At 33.3% G+C, this 22,991-nt stretch overlaps 1 protein-coding gene across 1 annotated transcript; it reads right to left on the bottom strand.

Annotated features, from left to right (window-relative positions):
• Window positions 1–7,691: 7,691 nt before the first annotated feature.
• LOC139500628 (uncharacterized) lies at window positions 7,692–22,218 on the bottom strand. The gene is made up of 6 exons (XM_071289378.1): window positions 21,973–22,218; window positions 14,411–14,586; window positions 13,293–13,443; window positions 11,917–11,992; window positions 10,102–10,223; window positions 7,692–8,010 (listed from the first exon to the last, which is right to left on the bottom strand). The coding sequence occupies exons 1-6, from the start codon at window positions 22,124–22,126 to the stop codon at window positions 7,964–7,966; spliced, it is 726 nt and encodes a 241-aa protein (XP_071145479.1). The 5' UTR covers window positions 22,127–22,218; the 3' UTR covers window positions 7,692–7,963.
• Window positions 22,219–22,991: the final 773 nt, after the last annotated feature.

Genomic DNA, 22,991 nt, shown 5'->3' on the forward strand with positions numbered 1-22,991 from the left:
TCTGCTTTCTTTTGCTACATCCCTTGAAATTTTATTCTTATATACCTATATACGTTTGCTCTATACTACCAAACAATGTAAATATGTCTAATGGATACATCTATACTTGGACCCCTTCACGTAACAGATCTATATATGATAAATATACCTTTGCTCCATGTTATATTAAACATAATTTCCTCGCTAGGTTTAAATATGTTCAGTTATACTTGTACTCTATCCCCTGAAGAAAACTTTGATTTTCATTGTGTATATTTATCTAAATTTGATGTACCTCCCTAATAAGTTATAGAATTGCCTCATTTTACTTATATATATTTGCTCAATCCTCTTTGCATGATTTTGGAATAGGCTACTATGATTTGACAATAGTAATTCCATTACCTTTACGGGGCTTGGATATAACTTACTGTATACATCTGCCTTTACTCCATCCCTTTTTCTTAAGGGAGGAGGTGAATTTTTTTTAATGGAAAAACCACTACCTTTGGTCTTTGATTTTCACTAGTACAAGCAATGGTACAGTTTCAACCGATCGTATTCATGTAGAGGTAGGGGCTCGATTCATAAATGAAACAGACCAAAGATAAGTTTGTTGTATAAAATAGACCACTTGTTGGCAAATCAATGAAACACAAATTTCGGAAATACAATCTTGAATGACTTGTTTTGTTAACGAGATAGGTTCTCATATGTATCAACCTCTCAACAATTACAAGTACAGGTATATCATGGTCTAGTACATAGCAAACTTTATGTATACACATCTGTTGTACTTAATTTGTATGTGATACTCGCTGCTGGACGTGAAAATCTGTTCAAATGCTATAATGTCCTTATAATGCACTTTTACAAATTGTGACTTCGATGGAGAGTTATCTCATTGGCACTCTCGCCAAATTTTCTTATATCTACATTTTGCTTCATTCTGTATATTTATATAAATTAACCGTATACCTTCCTAATAAGTTGTCGAAATGCAGCTTTACTTTATTTATATATATTTGCTCAATCCTATTCGCATGATTGTGAAATAGGCTTCTCTGATTTAACAATCTCAATTCCATTAACTAACAGGACTTCGGTATAAAATTAGTGTATACACGGTGGGTTGTCCTGCGAGAGAACGTTCTGTGCTGGTGATTTGGTCCTGTCAGGTGCTGGTGGGTTTGTTTACATTGTATCAGAACGGCAATAAAACAACCGTTTTGTTGTTTAACTTTTCGCTAACACGTCATTAGTACCATTGAACGAATATTACAACAATTTGTAATTGCAAAAGTCGTGGAAGTTCGCCAAACGAAATTGTCTTAACGATGTGCTGGTGATTAGAAAAACGGTCCTGTTTCTGTTCTCCTATGTCCTGGTTCTGTGCCTTTATGTGTTAGTTAAAAGTGGCATATATTCAGGATCATTGATGCTTTACTGTATTGACTTATAAAACTGTTATCTGCTTTGTTGAAATTGACATTGTTGTAATCTAATTACTGTTATCATGAGAGAAAGAAATACCCCTACTTTTTTATTTAAAAAAAAATAACTGTAATCTTATTTCTTGACCTGTTAACGGAACCCCTCTTGTCCCTTTTAAGATAAGAGATATGTTTACGATTTTCGGGATTACGCCGGGTCTTTTTGCATGGTCACCAAAATACGTTGTAAATTATACAATACTTATATAAAGAAGATGATGTGGTATGTTTGTCAATGGACAAATTTCAATAAAAAAAAAACCAAAGGAACTATGTATTAACAACCATACGTCTTCGTACGACCTTCAACATTTTTATATATGTTAAATGATGTGTGTCTTTCTGTTATTATTTTATGCAATAAATTGTTTTGTAGGTATACCACTGTAACAATGAAGGAGGAAATGAGGAGGGGTTGTTTGGGTGGAGGTGGGGAGGGGTATGTGGAGCGCAAACAAACCGTGATGATGTTTATGACTATGCGGCATGGGCTTTAATCATTGTTGAAGCATCAATTTAAGGGGCATTTAATATCTTAATCAATCTATTCTTATTTTAGATTTATATTGTTATCTGATATTGTACGGAAAATGTTGCCCTTTTATGTAATACACGTTACGATAATTTGAAAACACATATTAATCAGCCAAATTAATGCACAAAGGCAAAAATAGGTGTCACAGAGATCCTATTGATAACAATTATCTGCCCAATTTTATTTGTTTCAAATATGACTTCTTATCCAAAATCACCAGTACCGTATCATTACCCACCAGCAAAGTATCAGGACGTGAATAAATTGAGAAAATGTAAAATTTTAATAAATTGCACATTTTTTTCACAAAATAATTTTGTCTTGTGGATTGCTAAATATAAAGCGGACTCTGTGAGCATTTTTGTCGAGTCTGCAACTTTTGTTGCAGAAAGCTCGACATGGGGATAGTGATCCGGCGGCGGCGGCGGCGTTAGCTAACTTCTTAAAAAGCTTTATATTTTAGAAGATAGAAGACCTGGATGCTTCATACTTTGTATATAGATGCCTCATGTTACCAACTTTCCGTCACTCACATGTCCAATGCCCTTGACCTCATTTTCATGGTTCAGTGGCTACTTGAAAAAAAAGTTAAGATTGTGTGTAATGTTTTAAATTCTCTCTTATTATAAGTAATTGGATAACTATATTTGGTATGTGCGTACCTTGCAAGGTCCTCATACCCGTCAGACAGTTTGCACTCGACCTCGACCTCATTTCATGGATCAGTGAACAAGGTTAAGTTTTGGTGGTCAAGTCCATATCTCAGATACTATAAGCAATAGGTCTAGTATATTCGGTGTATGGTAGGACTGTAAGGTGTACATGTCCAAATGGCAGGTGTCATCTGACCTTGACTTCATTTCCATGGTTCAATGGTTATAGTTAAGTTTTTGTGTTTTGGTCTGTTTTTCTTATACTATACGCAATAGGTCCACTGTATTTGGTGTATTGAATGATTGTAAGGTGTACATCTCTAGCTCACAGTTTTAATAAAGCTTTATATTAAGGTCTATCAACATGGTCATTTAAAATGATTAGTAAAGAAGGCGAAACATTTCAGCGTGTGCACTCTTGTTGTTTTATTTTTTCAGTTCTAGATTTTCTGAAAATGAGCACTTTTGTGTTACGCATACTGAAACAGTTTAGAGGGTCAACTTTTAAAAAGGTTTGCCAATGAACCTATAAGAAACAAAATTGAAAAATCTCAATTTTTTCATCACAATTTTTATGAGAGAAAACGTAAAAAATCATGATTCTCGTCTTTGTTTACATTTTTCATTAATTACCAGCATCGTCAGGACCGAATCATCAGCACAGAACGTTCTCTCGCAGGACAACATTACACACCGTGGTATACATCTGCTTTTATTCCATCCCTTTATGCTTAAGCCTTACTCAGTCATATATGTCCTATATCGAACTGTGATGTATTTAATCGAAGTTGATACAAATCGAAGTTGATTCCAAGAACTGTATATCTCTACCTTACTTCTATACTACTATACTAGGATTTGACCATATGTTACAACAATTGAAAAGCATTGGAAAAAATGCAAGGTATCTAATTTCATTTAACGACATATTTGGTGTTAATATAAAAAGAGGTCCGAGGCTATGAAAGAAATGTTGATGACCTCAAGCTTCGAGAGATATGAAGATTTGGTCACTCTCGAAAATTCACATTTCCCTCAGACAAAGCCCTCGTGAAATATGAATATTCTTGGGTGAACAAATCTTCATATCTCCCTCAGGAACGGGAAATGAATGAATAAAGCTATATATAATTCGTCTAAACATCAACCATACAATGTTAGATCTGTAAATTTGCTTTCGCAAATATTTTGTTCTTCCCTCGCAGGGATTCGAACCCATGCTACTGAGATATCGTGACACCAAATCGCCTGCACTGTAGCAGTTCCGCTAGACCACTTGACCACCTGGGCTTCATTTGCGAAAGCACATTCATTGATCTTTCATTGTTGGGTTGATGTTTAGACAAGTTGTATATATATACTGAGCTATCGTAACACCACATCGCCTGCACTGTATCCCACGCGGATATATATTCAAGCCCGTGATGTGGGTATTTCCTTATATATATATATATCTATCAATATTATACGATCCCCTTTTATTGGATGTGGATCCCCTTTATTGGATGTGGATATACATTTCGGCTTCTATCTTACTTTGTTCCATCCGTTTTCTCCCTCGTTTATATATGACCTATCATAGTGCCGATCTTTGCATCGTACAACTAAAATATTTAATTTATAATACATTTAACCTAATAGTATACCGTGTTGTTTTATGAATCAGGAAATTAGCTTTCTTTTTAAATTATATATACTATTATGTCTACTTCGTAACTATTTCCTTTCGATATTTTCTCATTTACTTGTAGTTTGTTAAGAAATGAAAGTTTTACATATTCGAGACGATTTATATTCCCGTTATTTTTCTACTCGAGAAAGTCGCGAAAATATTTTAGTTTAAACAATATTTATTAATAAACAATTTCAAGACAAATATTACAATGTTACATAAAGTACAAATATGGGATTCGGAAACAAGTTTGGAAAAACTTTTATAAAATATTTTGTCAAACCTGGTCCTTTAAAGCATAGCTTAATCTATAGATGGATTTTACTCATCAGTTTTTAACACACAATTAAGCGGAGATGGTAAGCGAGTCGATCTTAAATGCTTGTGAGCACACAGCAGCATAAAGTGTTTTAAATCTGAATACAATGGTTGATAAAGAAAATGTGATTTTTGATATGTCTCTAAGAAAATAAACAAAATACAAAACCTAACATGACAACATACAGTAATAAGCAATGTATAGATCACTATACATAATTGCCTCACATGCCTCAAGGGTAGCTACGGCCTTGGATGGCCTTCGGCTGTTGTCTGCTCTATGGTCGGGTTGTTGTCTCTTTGAGTGTTTTAGAATAGTAAGCCAAAAACTGGGGGTGTTTAAGAAGGGTAAGTCAAACACTGTGGGTGTTTCAGAAGGGTAAGTCAAACACTGGGGGTGTTTCAGAAGGGTAGGGCAAAACCTGGGGGTGTTTCAGAAGGGTAAGCTAAAAACTGGGTGTGTTGCAGAAGGGTAAGCCAAAACTGTGGTGTTTCAGAATAGTAAGCCAAAAACTGTTTTTTTTTCAGAAGGGTAAGCTCAAAATTGGGAGTGTTTCAGAAGAGTAAGCTAAGGACTGGGAGTGTTTCAGAAGGTTTAAACAAAAACTTGGGGTGTTTCACAAGGGTAAGCCCAAAACTGGGGGTGTTTCAGAAAGGTTAGCTAAGAACTAGGGGTGTTTCACAAGGGTACTAAGCCAAAACTGGGTGTGTTTCAGAATAGTAAGCCAAAAACTGTTTTTATTTCAGAAGGGTAAGCCTTAAACTGGGGGTGTTTCAGAAGGGTAAGCAAAAAACTGTTTTTATTTCAGAAGGGTAAGCCAAAAACTGGGCGTGTTTCAGAGGGGGAAGCTAAAAACTGGGGGTGTTTCAGAAGGTTTAAACAAAAACTTTGGGTGTTTCAGAAGATCTAGAGTAAGCTAAAAACTTGGGGTGTTTCAGAAGAGTAAGCTAAAAATTGGGGGTGTTGCAGAAGGGTAGGCCAAGAACTTGGGGTGGTTCACAAGGGTAAGCTGACAACTGGGGGGGGGGGGTCAGAAAGGTAAGCCAAAAAGTGGTGTTGTTTCAGAAGGGTTAGCAAATCTTTCCCACGTGTGGCACCAGTCGTGTTGGTCATGTTAGTACAAACCCTGTGATGATAAAGTATACTTTGGTAGGTCACATCGGGGAAAAGGAGACAGGTTTTTGTAAAACTGTCATCTATATCTGGAATCCCTCTCAAATGATATCAAATAAATCATTAGTTTTTACCAGAAAAATGTTCTAACGCGAAATATTTTCCATCCAGCTGTATTAATTTTTCAAACAGAGATTTCCCTCATATACATTGTAGAGGTCGGCAGCTTTAAAGGAGTCATTTGATATTTTTTTTGATAGAAATTGTAGATGTTTTGCCCATGAGTTTTCCATATCAATGATGATTTTTAGATATTGAACCACAATCTGCATTAATTTTTATCTCTCCATTTTATTTCAAGCTATGGTGGCCATGTTGATTTAAGTACCAAAATATAATTAAAAAATCTGGACTTGAGACATGTTCAATAATATGAAGTTTGGATTTAATTAGTTCAGCAATGTTGGAGTCTCTGAAAGATTCTTTTTTTTACTACAAATGACAAATGACATGGTGCATCATTTTGAATGTAAACATTAAATAACAAAATCTGTGAGCGAACCAATCACATAAGAATAACCTGATATGACAGTATACTATTAATACAATCCACATCTTTACCCTAAACATATTGGGCAGGGAGAATATCTCTTTAAATTTATTTCTCATCCTCGAGAAGTTTTCTTTAATTGTGTAAAGTTTCATCTATCTGTTAAATAGAGTCCAATCTAGATGGAATTTAGTAAGAAATACAGACAAGGTGATTGGTTATTTATGATGGTATTATTATTCTTCAACTTGAGGTACTGAAAACAAAACTTATAAAATGATAGCCCCACCCCAAAATAAAACAATGTCAAAATCTTTGATTTTGCAAAAAGACCCCCCTCCCCCCCCCCCCCCCCCCCCCAAACTATAATTTGAATTTATACAAATAATGTGTACATCGTGATGAAAATTTTAATACTGTAAATTACAGAAATTATTCTGATGTTTTAATTATTGTAAAAATTGGGACAGGATTATAATTTCAATAATTTAAACTCTCATTTTGAAATTCTGTAAATAAATTAAACAGGATTTTTCTCAATTTGCAAAAATTAAATTTGTATTTATGTTTACATGTAGAATGACAAAATTGGAATAATAAATACACACAATAATTTCTGAATATATAGTACTGATAAGTTGTTAATATGAAGCTGATACAAATGTGTACTAAAGATATAACTAAGTCAATGTCATGCCAAAGTTGATCCCAAAAAATAATTTTGATCAGGAAATGAAATAGCTTTTGCAAGCGTATGCATTAGATTCTGTAAAAGTTTGTACAAACATCTGTCAAGCAGAACAGAAGAAGTATTTGCCTGTCCCAACTCAGAATCCTTTAATTCAGTGATTGTCGTTTGCAGTTGTGCATCATATTTGTTCTTCAATCATTATTTTGTGCATAAATTAGGCTGTTAATTTTCTCATTTGAATAATAAATTGTTATATATATAGTTGCCATTTTATAGCTGACCATGCAGTATGTGGTTTGCTCATTGTTGTATGCAGTGGCGGATCCAGAAATTTTCATAAGTGGGGGGCCACTGACTGACCTAAGAGGGGGCCCGCTCCAGTGATTCCCTATATAAGCAACCCGCCCCCCCCTAAATACGCCTCTGGTATGCTGTACAATTTTCTATAGTAGTTTGTTTCTGTATAATCTTGTTTTTGTGGAAAGCTGTCTAGTTGACAATCATACCACACATATTTTATTTTTATATAGATAGTACATGTATTCATGTTTTGATCTTGTTTTGGTCAAAACAAAACTTTCTTCAAGATAATTCGCTGGCCCACATTGGAATATTATTGATTAGGTATTCACAGAAGAAGCAGTACTAAGGAGATTTTGATGAGAACAAATATTTAACACAAACAATTTATGATATTACAACATTATTTATTCACAATTATACTACAAATATTTACAGGTGAATGGTTTCAAAGTGTATCATAATTATACATTTTAACATTTCAAAGTGTATCATAATTATACATTTTAACATTAACTTAAGAATCATAATTGCATTCATGCAAATCTGAGAAAATCATAATTTGTGTCAATGTCAAACTCCACTACCATCTGTTGTCATCAGTCTTGGAGCTGTACAGCTTCATCTTCCTCAATGTTTATATATATCCTTTTCATCTTCATCTATTTGCTTTCTTTTTCTCTCTTTTTGCCATTTTTGATTTGCCTATAGATAAAAAGATATATAATTATAATAAGCTTTATGCAAAAAGTTAAAGCCAATGCTAACGCCAGATTGTTATTCCTAAAATGTTTCACTTTCTATGACTTTCATCACAGGTGAGACCAATATTGTCTTTTATCGAATTAACATTCAAAGTGTAAGAACTCTACAATGACAAAGTAAAGATTTATTTAACTTTCACCATTTATGTAAAATTTTTAGTGAATCTTTGCAAGCTTACTCAAGTAATGATACAACATGTGAAAATTTACTTAAAAATCTGATAGTTAATAATCCTGTAACTCTAACTTTCCTTTTAATGCAATGTAGCCTTGAAGTTTTAAGCTATGGAACCTTTCATGGTTGAGCAATAGTAGATGCAATGATTGAGCAATAACACATGTTGATGGGTTGGTAATAATACCTTTTATATATCATTGAGGAATGGTATCTTTTATTGGATGGGCACTAAAACGTTTTCAATCGTGATAATGCTATTTGCTATGTACTGGGTTTTTTATAACACTGGTACGATTCATGAAGACAATGACATCTCCATATAACAGTTAATCTTGATGTAAATATGATACATACAACGTGGCTTTGTTGAATGTTTAAAGTGCACAACCAGAAGGCTCTGTATTCTCAAAAAAATAAACTCCTTCAATATGATCAGTATGCACAGCTCTTGAAAACAAAGCTAAATAATTCAAAAAGTTATTGCCAAACATATTAAACAAGTGAAACTGCGAGCTACTGCTCACTGATGATACCCCCGCCGCAAGTGGATAATATTAATAGTGTAAAAATATGCAAGTGTTCGGTAAACAGGAAGTTGTCGAGTGATGAATCTGAAAACGCATCACACGGTATAGCTGACTTATAAAAATCCTGAAACCAAATTTCAGAAATCCTTGTATTGTAGTTCCTGAGAAAAATGTGACGAAAATTTTCAACTTGGCTATCATGTGTAAAATCAGACAAGTGTTCGGTAAATAGGAAGTTGTCAAGTGATGAATCTGAAAACGCATCACACGGTGTGGCTGACATATATAAATGTTGATACCAAATTACAGAAAGGGTGGATGTGTAGTTCCTGAGAAAAATGTGACGAAAGTTTCATGGGACGGACTGACTGACTGACGGACGGACTGACGGACGGACTGACGGACGGACTGATGGACGGACGGACGGACGGACTGACAGACAGAGGTAAAACAGTATACCCCCCCTTTTTTAAAGCGGGGGTATAATTATGTCTTATAAAAACACTCAGTCATATTTGATTTCTTGAAATACATTTATCTGAACAGACAACTCTACATGCTCTAGGTCATAATGACTGGAATTTTAAGTTCCATAACTTTTAACATTCTTTGATAGCTTGCATTGGAAACCTAGACTGACTGACAAAACTTTTTGTCCCTTTACATTGTATTACTGTAAATTCAGAAATTATTGCAATGTTTTTATTATTGCAAAAAATGTGACATTCTTGACAGTGTTATGATATTGCATTAATTAATACTTAATTTTTATGTGAATTAAATAGGATTTTTCTCAATATTGCATAAAATAAAATAGCATTTTAGTCTAAAATGACACAATAAGCGCAATAATTAATGCACCCAATAGTAATTATTTATTTTGAATTTAATGCACCCAATAATTAATGCACCCAATAGCTATTATTTATTTTGAATTTATTGAACCATAAAACTAATTTTATGGGTCAATAAATTCAAAATAAATTATTGCCATTCATTATAAATAAATTTCTATCAAAAATAAGGCTCAAAGAAGTTTTTATATTTTTATATTAACAATAACAACGTACACACATGTTGGCGTATGAATACACAACGTGAAAGTGGGCGTGTCGCCATAAAAATTGACAACATTGAAAATAAAACGAATACTTTTAACCAATCAGAAGAGAGTAAATACACCAAATTTATTTATTTTACAGTATATCTTATTTTCTCACACTTTCCTGATTTTAACTGGTCTTTTTTATTTGCATACAGTTCTTAGTATTCCCACATGTATTCATACCATCTAACATTTGTGTCTAACTTGAATTGATAAACTTACTAGATTCTCTGTGTATTCTACTGCCATATAATTGTCTGTATTTAAACTCAGCAGCTGTGAGGGCCAGTGATGTGGTCTTCTTCTGATATTCTTTGATGGGTTGTACCTCTACTCCGTCAGACCTATAAATAATCAATGGAGATGGGTTTAAAAGTACACAATATATCAAATAAATGCAACCCCAGAAATGATGATAAAAAATAGTTCATCAATAATCAATGTAAACAATATATAATTTAATTTTGGATGTTACGCGTCTTCTGATTGGCTGACGTTATTTTGTTATCAGCCCATAGACATAATTTAGTCATGTGACTGTGACATCATCAACGTTTTTTCAATGTTTTCTACGGTTTAAAATGGAATTTAGAATTAAATTTTAAGAAATGACTGTAATATTTTTTCTGTCTATTCGAAATAACATAAAAAATGTGGTGCACACGGTTTAAATAACCAGCTACGGGCGTTGTTCAGTGTGCACCAAATTTTTTATGTTATTTCTTCATAGACAGAAACAAGAGTGCACACGCTGAAATGTCTTGCCTTCTATACTAATCATTGATATTATGTTGATAGTCCTAAGTATAAAGCTTAGTTTTATTACAACTGTCTCATAAACTTAACATTAACCAAGATAACTAAACAAAGACCAATGAACCTTGAAAATGAGGTCACGGTCAGATGAACCATGCCAGGCAGACATGTACAGCTAACAATGCTTCTTTTCCAAATATATAGTTGACCCATTACTTATAGTTTAAGAAAAATAGACCAAAACACAAAAACTTAACACTGTGCAATGAACCGTGAAAATGAGGTCATCGTCAAATAAAACCTGTGTGACTGACATAAAGATCATAAAATATTTCCATACACCAAATATAGTTGACCTATGGCATACAGTATTAGATAAAAAGACCAAAACTCAAAAACTTAACTTTGACCACTGAACCATGAAAATGAGGTCAAAGTCACATGACATCTGCCCGCTAGACATGTACACCTTACCATCATTCCATACAACAAATATAGTAGACCTATTGCATATAGTATGAGAAAAACAGACCAAAACACAAAAATTTAACTATAACCACTGAACCATGAAAATGAGGTCAAGGTCAGATGACACCTAACAGTCCTTCCACACACCGAATATACTAGCCCTATTGCTTATAGTATCTGAAATATGGACTTGACCACCAAAACTTAACCTTGATCACTGATCCATGAAATGAGGTCGAGGTCAAGTGAAAACTGTCTGACAGACATGAGAACCTTGCAAGGTATGCACATACCAAATATAGTTATCCTATTACTTATAATAAGAGAGAATTCAACATTACAAAAAATTTGAACTTTTTTTTCAAGTGGTCACTGAACCATGAAAATGAGGTCAAGGACATTGGACATGTGACTGACGGAAACTTCGTAACATGAAGCATCTATATACAAAGTATGAAGCATCCAGGTCTTTCACCTTCTGAAATAAAAAGCTTTTAAGAAGTGAGCTAACACCGCCGCCGCCGCCCCCGGATCACTATCCCTATGTCGAGCTTTCTGCAACAAAAGTTGCAGGCTCGACAAAAATATTACAGTCATTCCTTAAATATAAGGGAGATTACTGACCTCATCTTCCTTATAAATCTCTTGAACATGTTGAAAGTTAAAAATGGTTACAGATCAGTTGATATAACTAAATTTAATTGGCTTAGTGGTTTTAACTGGAGATGATGAATAATTAGATGATGAAAGGCCTGACAGCCATTTGTTTTAATTTTAAGGTAAGTTCCTTTTCAATAATTATGGACTACTCACCTGCTTGATTCAAAAGGTATGAAGTCTTGGTTGTGGTCAAAATCATCTTCTGTATCAGCAAAACTACCTTCATCCTCTAAACAAATTAAAATCAATATTACTTAATGTCTTATATTTAAAGATATATAGATTGATGCCTGTCTATGCAAAGAGTATATGAACAGCTGCCTTACCATTTAAATAATATATATAGATTTTTACATCATGTACATAGATATGAGTGGATTATCGGATTTATCCAATCGATATAGTTAAATTATCAATTTTCGAGTCCGAGCCTTGGCGAGGACTTTAAAACTTATAATTTAACTATCGAGATTGGATAAATCCGATAATCCACAAGTAACTATGTAAAAATCTGTTTCTCTAATGATTAAAAAATACATTTTCTTTTTTTGTTAACCGAAAAACCCCTTTGAGTGCCTTTCACATTGCACCAAGTTGTCAATTTCATTAACATCTGTTATAGCATATTTTGATTTATCCAGTTAGCCTAACAGTCATGACCCTTAAAATCATCTAATCATCTTCTGAGATCACCGGCAACCACACATTGATTAAATTTTTTTATACAATGGGTTTGGAAAGGGATAAATTTCCATAGAATTTGAGAAATGTATGTAAGGAACTGTCCACCTTAAAAGAGGTGAATGATACCAAAGGGTTGGGATCTCATTAACATGTTTAACCCCCCCCGCATTATTCATGTATGTGCCTGTCCCAAGTCAGGAGCCTGTAATTCAGTGGTTGTCGTTTGTTTTTTGTGTTACATATTTGTTTTTCGTTAATTTTTTTTTTTACATATATAAGGCCGTTAGTTTTCTCGTTTGAAATGTTTTACATTGTCTTATCGGGGCCTTTTATAGCTGACTATGAAGGCCGTACAGTGACCTATAGTTGTTAATGTCTGTGTCATTTTGGTCTTTTGTGGATAGTTGTCTCATTGGCAATCATACCACATCTTCTTTTTTATATATTCAAACTCATTAGTCTAAAATAAACTGACAACGCCATGTTAAAAAAAATAAGACAAACAGACAAACAATAGAACATATAACACGACATAGAAAACTAAAAACTGTGTGTCAAATACTTTTAGGGTACATGTATCACCCCCTGTCCTTGATCTAAGAAAATATTTGAGGCAGTAGGACATGTAGGATCAAATGGAAAATTATTATATAAATTGCTATATATTTAAGAATGAATTGTAGTATCTAGAATGTATCTAACAGTTTTGATTATATGATTATTAAAGCACATAATTATTATAATTTTGGCATTTGTAATTTTATAGCAAGTGGTATATAAGCATAATCAGGTATTGTTTATATCATTAATAGTAATCAGGTTTATGATAAATAATAAGGTATTACCATCTTCCTGTAAACTGGCTCTCTCTAAAATGTCAGATGTAGAATTAGTTTTCTCAGTTATCTTGTTTGTTCTACTGGGTAACTTTTCTGCTATTCCTTCCAGGAAATCCTCAGGTAGTCTTGCATTCTTCAGTTCTTCCATCTTTCTTTTCTAAAATAATGAATATTATACATCAGACAAACTAATTTTTTCACAGACAGTTAAAATTCTAAAATGGTTTAATAAATCGGTCCAAATAGGCTATTTTCCTTTATTTTGTTGTCTCCCTTTTTGAGGGACATTAATTTTTATTTACAATCGAGAGCTAGCAGAAAGAGCAAATTGACCTGTGCATAATGTGAGTAATCTATAAGGTTTTCAAATCTTTTAATTACATTAATTTGTTGTTTGGCTAAATACTTTTGACATCTGAAATTATTTTATATGAAAAATTAGTTAAACTGCCGATACATCACATTCAATTCATCATGCTTTGCATTGGCAAAAGCCAATTTTGTCTGGTATGGAACCAGTCTACAATTAACAAAGGGAAGTAATTTGTTTAAAAAGTGTGTAATAATAGAATCAAATCGATAATTGGCAAATGGACTAAAAATGTGTTTAAAAAAATATTCAGTTTGGGAACAATTTGTTCAGGCAAACTTTAGTGATATATATCAGAAAATAAATCAATATTGAGACATACATGCAGTCCTTGAACGTACAGACTAACAGACATACAAGGGGATCACTTAATGCCCCCTCTGTTGCAGCATGTGCATTAAACATGTTAAAAAAAGTTCAAAGAAACTTTCTTTTTTAATCACATAGCTCCAAATGACACCCAATTGTAGTGTTTCTCCCAAGCATGTTTAGCATGAAATGATAGACTCCATGCACAATGATGCACTTTTTTGGTCTTAATAAATGAAGTCATTGTCTCAAAAATGCCATAAATAGAAGCCTTTTCAAAAATAAAGTTTCATACATATAGGCATTTCCTGTTAACTTGTATTCATTTTTGTGCACTTTAGATGCCCTTTTTCAATTTAGCTAATATGCATTTTTTGTGTAATAAGGGAGCCAGAAAAGTGTAACTGAATGATTGCAATATCTGATAATCTTCACAGTAAGATACCTTTTGTTCTTTAAACTGTTCATCTATCTTCCTTCTCTTTTCTTTAGTTTTAATTTTCTCAGCATTTATGTTCTTGATGGCATCCCTCATCTGTTGTAACGCTGTCTGCTTCCCTGTTTTAAAACTGACATCCTCAGGGGCATCATCTTCATCGGATAACCCAGCATCTGAACTCTCTGAAAGTAAAGATATTTATCATGTAAACAAAACAATGTCAAACTATTCAAGACATCTGACATTCAGAAATTCACAGCTGTCTGATAAAGGAATTCAGCTCAATCATAAGTTTTTGGGTTTTTTTCTTGATACATTTAATTTTGTTTTAAATATAATGAAATTAAAGGTGTTTAACAAAGATTCTTTTAATTAAGTAATTTAATAATTATAAGTCACTGTAAATTGTAGATGCATGGACAGTTAGGGGTAATAATTATACAAGTCATTTTTATTAACATGAAGCTGCATATATATACACGTATGTAAGTAATTATATCCTCAATTAGGCAAATTTTAAGATTTATATTTTCTTTTTAAGGTTTGAATAGTCTCCCCTTGATCTAAAAAAGGCTATTTTATTCAACAATCCCTATCTTTAAACATTTTCAAGTTTAGCTTGAAGTTTCGAAAACATTTAATGGTATTTCTCAACATTTATCAACCAGACTTTAAATGCTTTACCTGACTTTTGGCCAGTATGTGTTGGATATTTGGCTTTACCTGACTTTTGGCCAGTATGTGTTGGATATTTGGCTTTACCTGACTTTTGGCCAGTATGTGTTGGATATTTGGCTTTACCTGACTTTTGGCCAGTATGTGTTGGATATTTGGCTTTACCTGACTTTTGGCCAGTATATGTGTAAGTGTTGGATATTTGGGAGGTGACTAACAATGTGATAATAGGAGATGTACATGATGTAAAAATGTAGGACATAAAAATCAAACCAAAAATATGTTGTACATGTATCCATGTTTATGTAAAGTAACAAGTCCTGTTTTTTCAGATATGAACTGAATCATCTTACCAGATAAAATATTATGAAATACTTCAAAATTATTGTAAAGATTATAGCGTTCAAAGGAATATCTTAATATACATGATATAAGTTTGATTTTATGAAAAAATGTGGAATTATTAAAAGCAATTAAATAAAGGATGTTTAGGGGCCAAATTGATCATGATGATGTACGTAAAATGACTTTATTATGTATGCAAAAGAGGGACGAAAGATACCAAAGGGTAAATCACACTCATGAATCAGAATAAACCGACAACGCCATGGCTAAACATAGTTACCAGCTAGATAATAACAATGGCAAGTATTTCAGCATTTATTGGGTTGAACACAAATCCAGGGTGCTCGCATAAGGCAGCTTAACTGCCTAAAAATGAAAAAGACAAACAATAGTACACATGACACAACATCATGAACATAGAAAACTAAAGAATAAACAACACGAACCCCATCAAAAACTTGGGGTGATCTCAGGTGCTCCGGAAGGGTAAGCAGATCCTGCTCCACATGTGGCACCCGTCGTGTTGCATAAATGTGATAATAAATCTGGTAAATAGTCTTATTTGGTAAGTCACATTCATGAAAGGAAGGGGGATTGTAGTTACGACGTATTTCTCACTTATTGTAACCATACAGAATTGTTTAAACTTAAAATATTCCAGTTTTTATGATTGTCAAGATTGCTTAAACCAAGTACAATGTAAGTCATAGAAATTCAATTGTGACAATTCTTTTGATTTTTGATGTACATCATGTACATTAACTTCATGTTTTTGTTTCATATGAATAATTTACAAAAGTAGTCTCTCCCCAAAGGCTTGATAAGGAATTCAGAGTGCCAGGGCCATATCAGAAAATCCCTTTAGACACAGAATCCCAGTTGGAATTTTACCTTAACAATTATAAAATTTAAAAATTTGCTAGATTAACTATTTTTTCTGAGAGTTGTTACAGGAAGGTGTCAAAGAAAAATGTTAAAATAAAGTATTTCTTTCTAGATCATAATAATTGAGAATTCACTAGGCCTATCTATACTGTAAGCATGGTAAGGCCAAACAAAAATATATGTCTGTTTACAGTTACCCGACCTACCCTATTTTTGAGTGCAGACCCTAAGTATTTTTATTTCTGTTGTAAAGTGAAAAATAAACTGAACTTGTGCCAAAAGTGAAGTTAGTGTTGCCAATAATATAAATCCATTGCCTGATACATCCTAATGGTCACTATCGTGAATATGACAGCTGTTTTAAGGAAATTCGCGACTCCGGTGATGTACATGTAATAGACACTTTGTGGGCATATTTTCCCACCTAATAACAAACATTTAAAAGGGGAATAATCTTATCATTAAAATACAGGTAAACTCAGCCCATTATCAACTCAGACCACAATAAAACGCAACCAGATGACTGAAAATCATGACACAAAATTAAAATGAAAAAATAAAATAAAATGGAAATACCAACCTAAAATGTACCTTCTTCTTCTTTTGTTACAGAAAACCATCAACGTACTGATGTTTACTTTCCGGCGCATGCCTGGTAAATGTTTTTTAATAAATTTATGTTGATAATTTTTGTCAAAATATAAATTAACAAAATATTTCTTATTCAAAGTTGTTTTTGGTCATATATTTTCGTATTTTCAATTTTTACAATTTTTCTTTGTTTTTAATTTATACAATTTTTTATTTAGTTTTTAAATATTACATTTTTTATTTTTAGTTTTTTTGGTATAAGATAAAAACAAGAGTATCTGTTTATTTCAGATGAGGGTAAGTATCAAGGAGCACGTCGTGTGTGAGTGCATCCTTGAAGTTTTCTGTAGTACTGTTTTTGGTAATTTCAGGGGTTAGTTTGTTCCAGTCTTTGATGGTTTGACAGAAGAAAGAAAATTTATAGCTGTCTTTATTGCAATGAATTTGTCTGTAGGATTCTTTATTGGTGGATCTTGTAGTAGACTGACTCTGTTGTAATACATTTTGCGATGGAATGGCTATCTTTTCATTTACAATTTTGTGGAACATTATAAGCCTTGTTCGTAGTCGGCGTTCTTGTAATGTTTGCCATTTCATGGTATCTAGCATCTCAGACACACTGCTGGTGTTGTGATGTCTATTGCACACATACCTTGCTGCCCGTCTTTGTACTTTTTCCAGTGATTTTATATTTTCGTTTGTAAATGGGTCCCATACAGTACAACAGTATTCCAACTTTGGTCTTATGAGTGTTTGGTATGCTCTTTCTTTAATTGTTTGCGATTGGACTTTAAGGTTTCTTCTGATAAAACCTAAGGATTTATTTGCTTTTGCAGCAGTTTGTTGGATGTGGGTGTTCCATTTTAGGTCTGCTGAGATAGTGATGCCTAAGTATTTTGCATGTTTTACAGATTCTAAGATGTGTCCATACATGTTATAATAAAAGTGGATGGGATTTCTTTTTGTTGTTATATTCATGATGTTACACTTGTCTGGATGGAAAGACATAAGCCAATCTTTTTCCCATTGTATGGCAGCTTCTAGGTCTTCTTGAAGCTTGAGGCAGTCATTTTGAGTTTTAATTTGTCGGTAGATTATACTGTCATCTGCAAAGAGTCTGATTTTGCTATGTTGGATGTAATCTGGGAGGTCATTTATGTAAATTAAGAATAGTATCGGTCCTAGCACTGTACTCTGTGGGACTCCTGATGAGACTGGTATTTTTGAAGATGACATGTTTTCTAAAAGTACTGTTTGTGTTCTGTTTGAAAGAAAGGAGTCTACCCAGTTAATGATTTGATCTGATATGCCAAAGTATTTCATTTTGTATAGTAATCTTTTGTGTGGTACCTTGTCGAAAGCTTTAGCAAAATCCATGATAATAAGATCTGTTTGTATGTTCTTGTCGTTGTTTTGGAATAATTCATGTATCAGTGAGATGATTTGTGATTCACATGATCGTTTTGCCCTAAATCCATGTTGTAATTCATATAGAGTGTTGTTTGTTTCTAAGTGATTCATCATGCTGCTTGCAAAGATATGTTCGAGTAGTTTACAAGCTATGCATGTTAAGGATATAGGCCTATAGTTGCCTGGGTTGTGTTTATCCCCTTTTTTGAATACAGGTGTGACATTTGCGTGGTTCCAGTCAGATGGTACTTTGCCTGTTTGTAGTGATCTTGTAAATATTAAAGTGAGGATATCTGTACATATTTCGATGTTTTGTTTTAGTACTTTGCCTGCGATGGTGTCAGGACCAGTTGCTTTATTCGGGTTTATGTTTTTGATTAGTTTGTAAACACCATCCCTAGATATTCTAATGGGTTCCATTATAGGGTGTTTACTAGGACCTTTGTCTGGAATGTTAGTGTTTGCTTCAGATGTAAAAGCAGACTGAAATTGTTTGTTAAGTATATTTGCTTTCTCAGATGGACTTGAGTGCAGTGTACCTTCACTTCGCAGAGGAGCTATGCCAGTGTTTTCGTTTTTCTGGCTTTTAATGTAGGTGTACAGTTTTTTAGGCGTATTATTGAAGCATGTTTGATCTGGCTCCTTTATTTCAATATCGAAAATCATGTTTTCTATGTATTGCCAGTACGAGTTTCTCATTTCTTTCTGGAGCTTGGTTTTTATCTCTTGGTATTGTTTTTTATACTTAGGATTTTTCTTTTTCTTTTTGTATAATTTGTTTTTCTTGTTGATGAGCTTTTTAAGTTGGTAATTTACCCAAGGTAGTTTCGATTTGTTACCAATGCTTTTTGTTGGAATATTCTTGGTAATAGACTTTTGGATGTTGGTTTTGAACGTGTTCCAAAGTTCATCAAGATTTAATTTATCTTGATCTTGTTTAAGTTCTTTGTATGTTTCAGTGAGATCTTTTTCTATTTGCTCCCAATTTGCCTTTTTGTAGTGAAGTACTTTATGAGCCTGTTGTTTATTTTGTGGCAGAGTTAAGTTTATTTCACTGTAGACAATGTCATGATCACTTGCTCCGATTGGTGGTAATGTTTCGACTCTATTAACAAATGATGGATTGGTCATACACAAAAGATCTAGGGTTGTGTCGTTTCTGGTGTTCTTGTTTATGACCTGTGTTAAATTGTTGTCATTTAATATATCGAGGAGTTGTTGGTGTAGTGATGCATCAGGTTTACTAGGTATGACTGCTGGTGTGTTCCAGTCTATGTGGCCAAGGTTGAAATCGCCACTTACCCAGATATTTGAGTTTGTTTTCTTACATAGAACTCTGTTGAGTGAGATACCAAGTTGTTCTAGGGATTCTCCTTTATCTGATGGTGGTCGATAGTAAGTGCATAGGTAAAGTGATTTGTTACCTTCATAGGAAATTTTTGCCCACACATTTTCACAATTTGTATCGAGGTCTTGATCGGTACCTGTATTTGTGATTTGTGAGGATGTAAACTGGTTTGAGATAGCCAGTAACACTCCCCCGTAGCCATCCTTTCTGTTTTTTGTATAGATGTTGTATTGGGAGGCTGGGATGTATTCGTATGGAGAGGTGTCATTTGAGAGCCATGTTTCAGTACCAAATATTATGCTGGGCTTACAAGAGTCAATGATGAGTTCAACTTCAGGTTTTTTGTTCTTTATTGACTGAAAGTTTATTGTAAGCACTCTTAATGGTTCTGAGTTTTTAGCTGTGTGATTTGTATTTTTGTTTTTAGCTTGCTTTTTTGTTTTTGATTGTGTTTGATTTTTCTGGATTGGTGATGATGTATGTATTGGTGAACCAATATCTTCATTCTCAGATTCAATGCTTGTTTCTAATTCTGAGTATGTATTTGACAATTCAAGTATGGTGCTATTGAAAAAAGTGGTTGAGAAGTTTGGCATACCACAGTTTATACATTCCCATGACAGTCAGGGGTACTACTTGTACAAGTGTATTTTATTTACTTGAAGAAGTAAAAATAAATATACACATATAAGTAAATTTGTAGGATACTTATACAAGTGAATTTTATTTACTTGTATAGGTAAAAAAAAATTGCCTTAGTTATGTCCCTTAGTCATTCAGAATTTTTTACTTGTATAAGTAAAAAAATCATCCTTTCTTCTTTTCTTGAATTCTTAAGATTTCTTTGCTCTAATAGAATTTTAAATTGTGTACCCTTTACATATGTCTTTACTAATCATTTAAGTGTAATTTCATGGACAATGAAAATCCCATTTGTCTGTTATCTTCATAACACTGCTCATTTACAAGCCCCAAAGGAGCAATTTTTGATTGCCTTGCGCAAATATACAAGATCTTTGCTCAATCAGTTTCTTTGATGAATTAATGAGATGAAACATTGAACTTTAATGAAAAAATTTGAGCAAACCTGGGAAAAATCATTAAAGGCATGATTTTACATCTCAAAACTTTAGGATTTTTGTGGGATTGTAAGAAAAATTTACTTATACAAGTAAATTTTTTAGAAAATTAAGGGGAGATAATTCAAACATTATTTATTTACTTGTATGAGTATATTTTTTTTTACTTCTTCAAGTAAATAAAATACACTTGTACAAGTAGTACCCCTGACTGCATGATAGGTTGCTTTTGTCAAGAATTTTATACATTTTGTTGTCGATACCTTGACAATTAATATGGTACCATTGATCACAGCTGTCACAGCATACAGCTTTTTGTTTCCAAGTGCAGGCTTTATTGCAGGATCCACATGGATATTTTGGTGGACCAGGGTTTGGCTCTGGTGCATACGAGTTTGTTAAGAGAATGCTACATAGGTATGTCAATACTAGTCTATCATATTTGATAGTTTTAGTTTTTCTAGTAAGTACAATCATTGATGTTGTATGTATATTTGATTTACATGTCTCTTGGTTTGATATGGTTACTGACCAAGATTTGTCTGGTGCCTCTTTATTAACTTTGATGTTTCTGTTTGAGCTTACAGTCTTGCAGTTGACAATTAAATCTAGTTTGACACAATTTGCCAAAAATAATATGAGGGTGGTTGTTGTGAGTACTGCTTTTACTGTGTTCATGGTGTTTGAGACAGTAGTAAAAGAATAGAAAATAGCTGGAAGTTAGTAAAGATAGACTTACAATATTAGTTCTTCGTCCCTTGGGCAACACAAGGGTACAGGTAACTGTCTCGATTAAGCCTTGAATATTTTGATAGTTTATACAGATTTGTTTACTTCCGGTTTACATGTGTCACATGATCAAACTTGGCGGTAGTTAATGTCAACTTGAAAATTTAACAAAGTTTTGATTTAAGGTTATTTAGTGTTTTAATTGAATGAGAATATATGTGATATCATCAAAATATAATGTTTCCAGGGTGTAGATACTTAAACAATTAGTATTTCAAACAAATTTCAACTTTTTTCAACGAGCCAAAATCAGGTCAACTTCCTGTCCCAGGCATGCGCATACCTACCCTATTTATTTTATGTATGTTAGTTGAACCTTAAACAGACATATATTTGTGTTTGCCTAAGTGCTAATTAGACCTTCCTGTAAATCTTAAATATAGCACTTCGTCCTGCAGATTTTTAAAGTACTAAATATGTTGCAAGTGTGCGAAAATGTGTATTACCATTCCCTGAATCTTCCAACTGAATGTCGTCGTCAGAATGTTTCATTTCGCCAGATTTGCTTTCTTTGTTGTTTAAAAACTCAAACGCCGGTGTTTCAAATTCGTCATCATCAAATTTAACATGATGATACCTTCTTTTCATATGAGAGGCCATCTGAACATATAAATACTATAAAGAACAGATTGCTTTTGTTTTCCTTCACACGTTTTCGATCACTGGACCAGTTGTATACAGGGGAAAGGAACCAACCTAATAGTGACTTTTAATCTACTCTGTATAAACCTCCGGTAAATTTCGGAGCACTCTATGATATTGGATTAAATAGTGTCCCCCATAAAATTATGTCCCATCTGAGACTACTATAACACATATAGTAGTCTCAGGTCCCATGAACAAAATTTCACAGACATGATCTATGAAATTTGGTCCAGGACATAATTTTATTTAAGAAATAATTGATGCCAGCTATACTTTATTGTAGTTTTAACATGGGTAGGCATTATATTCGTGATTATTTTTGCCAGAGCGATAGCGAGGGCTAAAATAACACGAATATAATGCCTACCCATGTTAAAACTAAAATAAAGTATAGCTGGCATCAATTATTTCGATTCTGATTAGGACAATTACGGTAATTTCTATGTTCGCTGTGTATAAGTGTACGATCTTCGTGTAGGCTCTTCCATCAACCTCGCTGTCGATTTTTATCCAACTAGTTCAAACCAGTTTAATTTCGCAAAGTTGTAGGTTTCTAAAATTCAAAATTGAAACAGAAACTAACAAATTAATTTATCAGCCTAACTAAAACAATATTTGAGTCACAATATAACAGAAAATTTATATTACAACAGTCTTTTCCTTTGAGGTCAATTTCTGACACGCACATTTTCAAGTCAGTTGTCAATGGCGGTGGACGCACAAGGAGAATCGGGTAGGTCTTTATTTTACTAAATTAATCGTAAATATTTCGCCGGTTAATAGTGTAGCATTGGTAAATATGTTTATATTTGATAGAGGA

This window comes from Mytilus edulis, chromosome 13 (assembly GCF_963676685.1).
Source record: "Mytilus edulis chromosome 13, xbMytEdul2.2, whole genome shotgun sequence".
Lineage (NCBI taxonomy): Eukaryota > Metazoa > Mollusca > Bivalvia > Mytilida > Mytilidae > Mytilus > Mytilus edulis.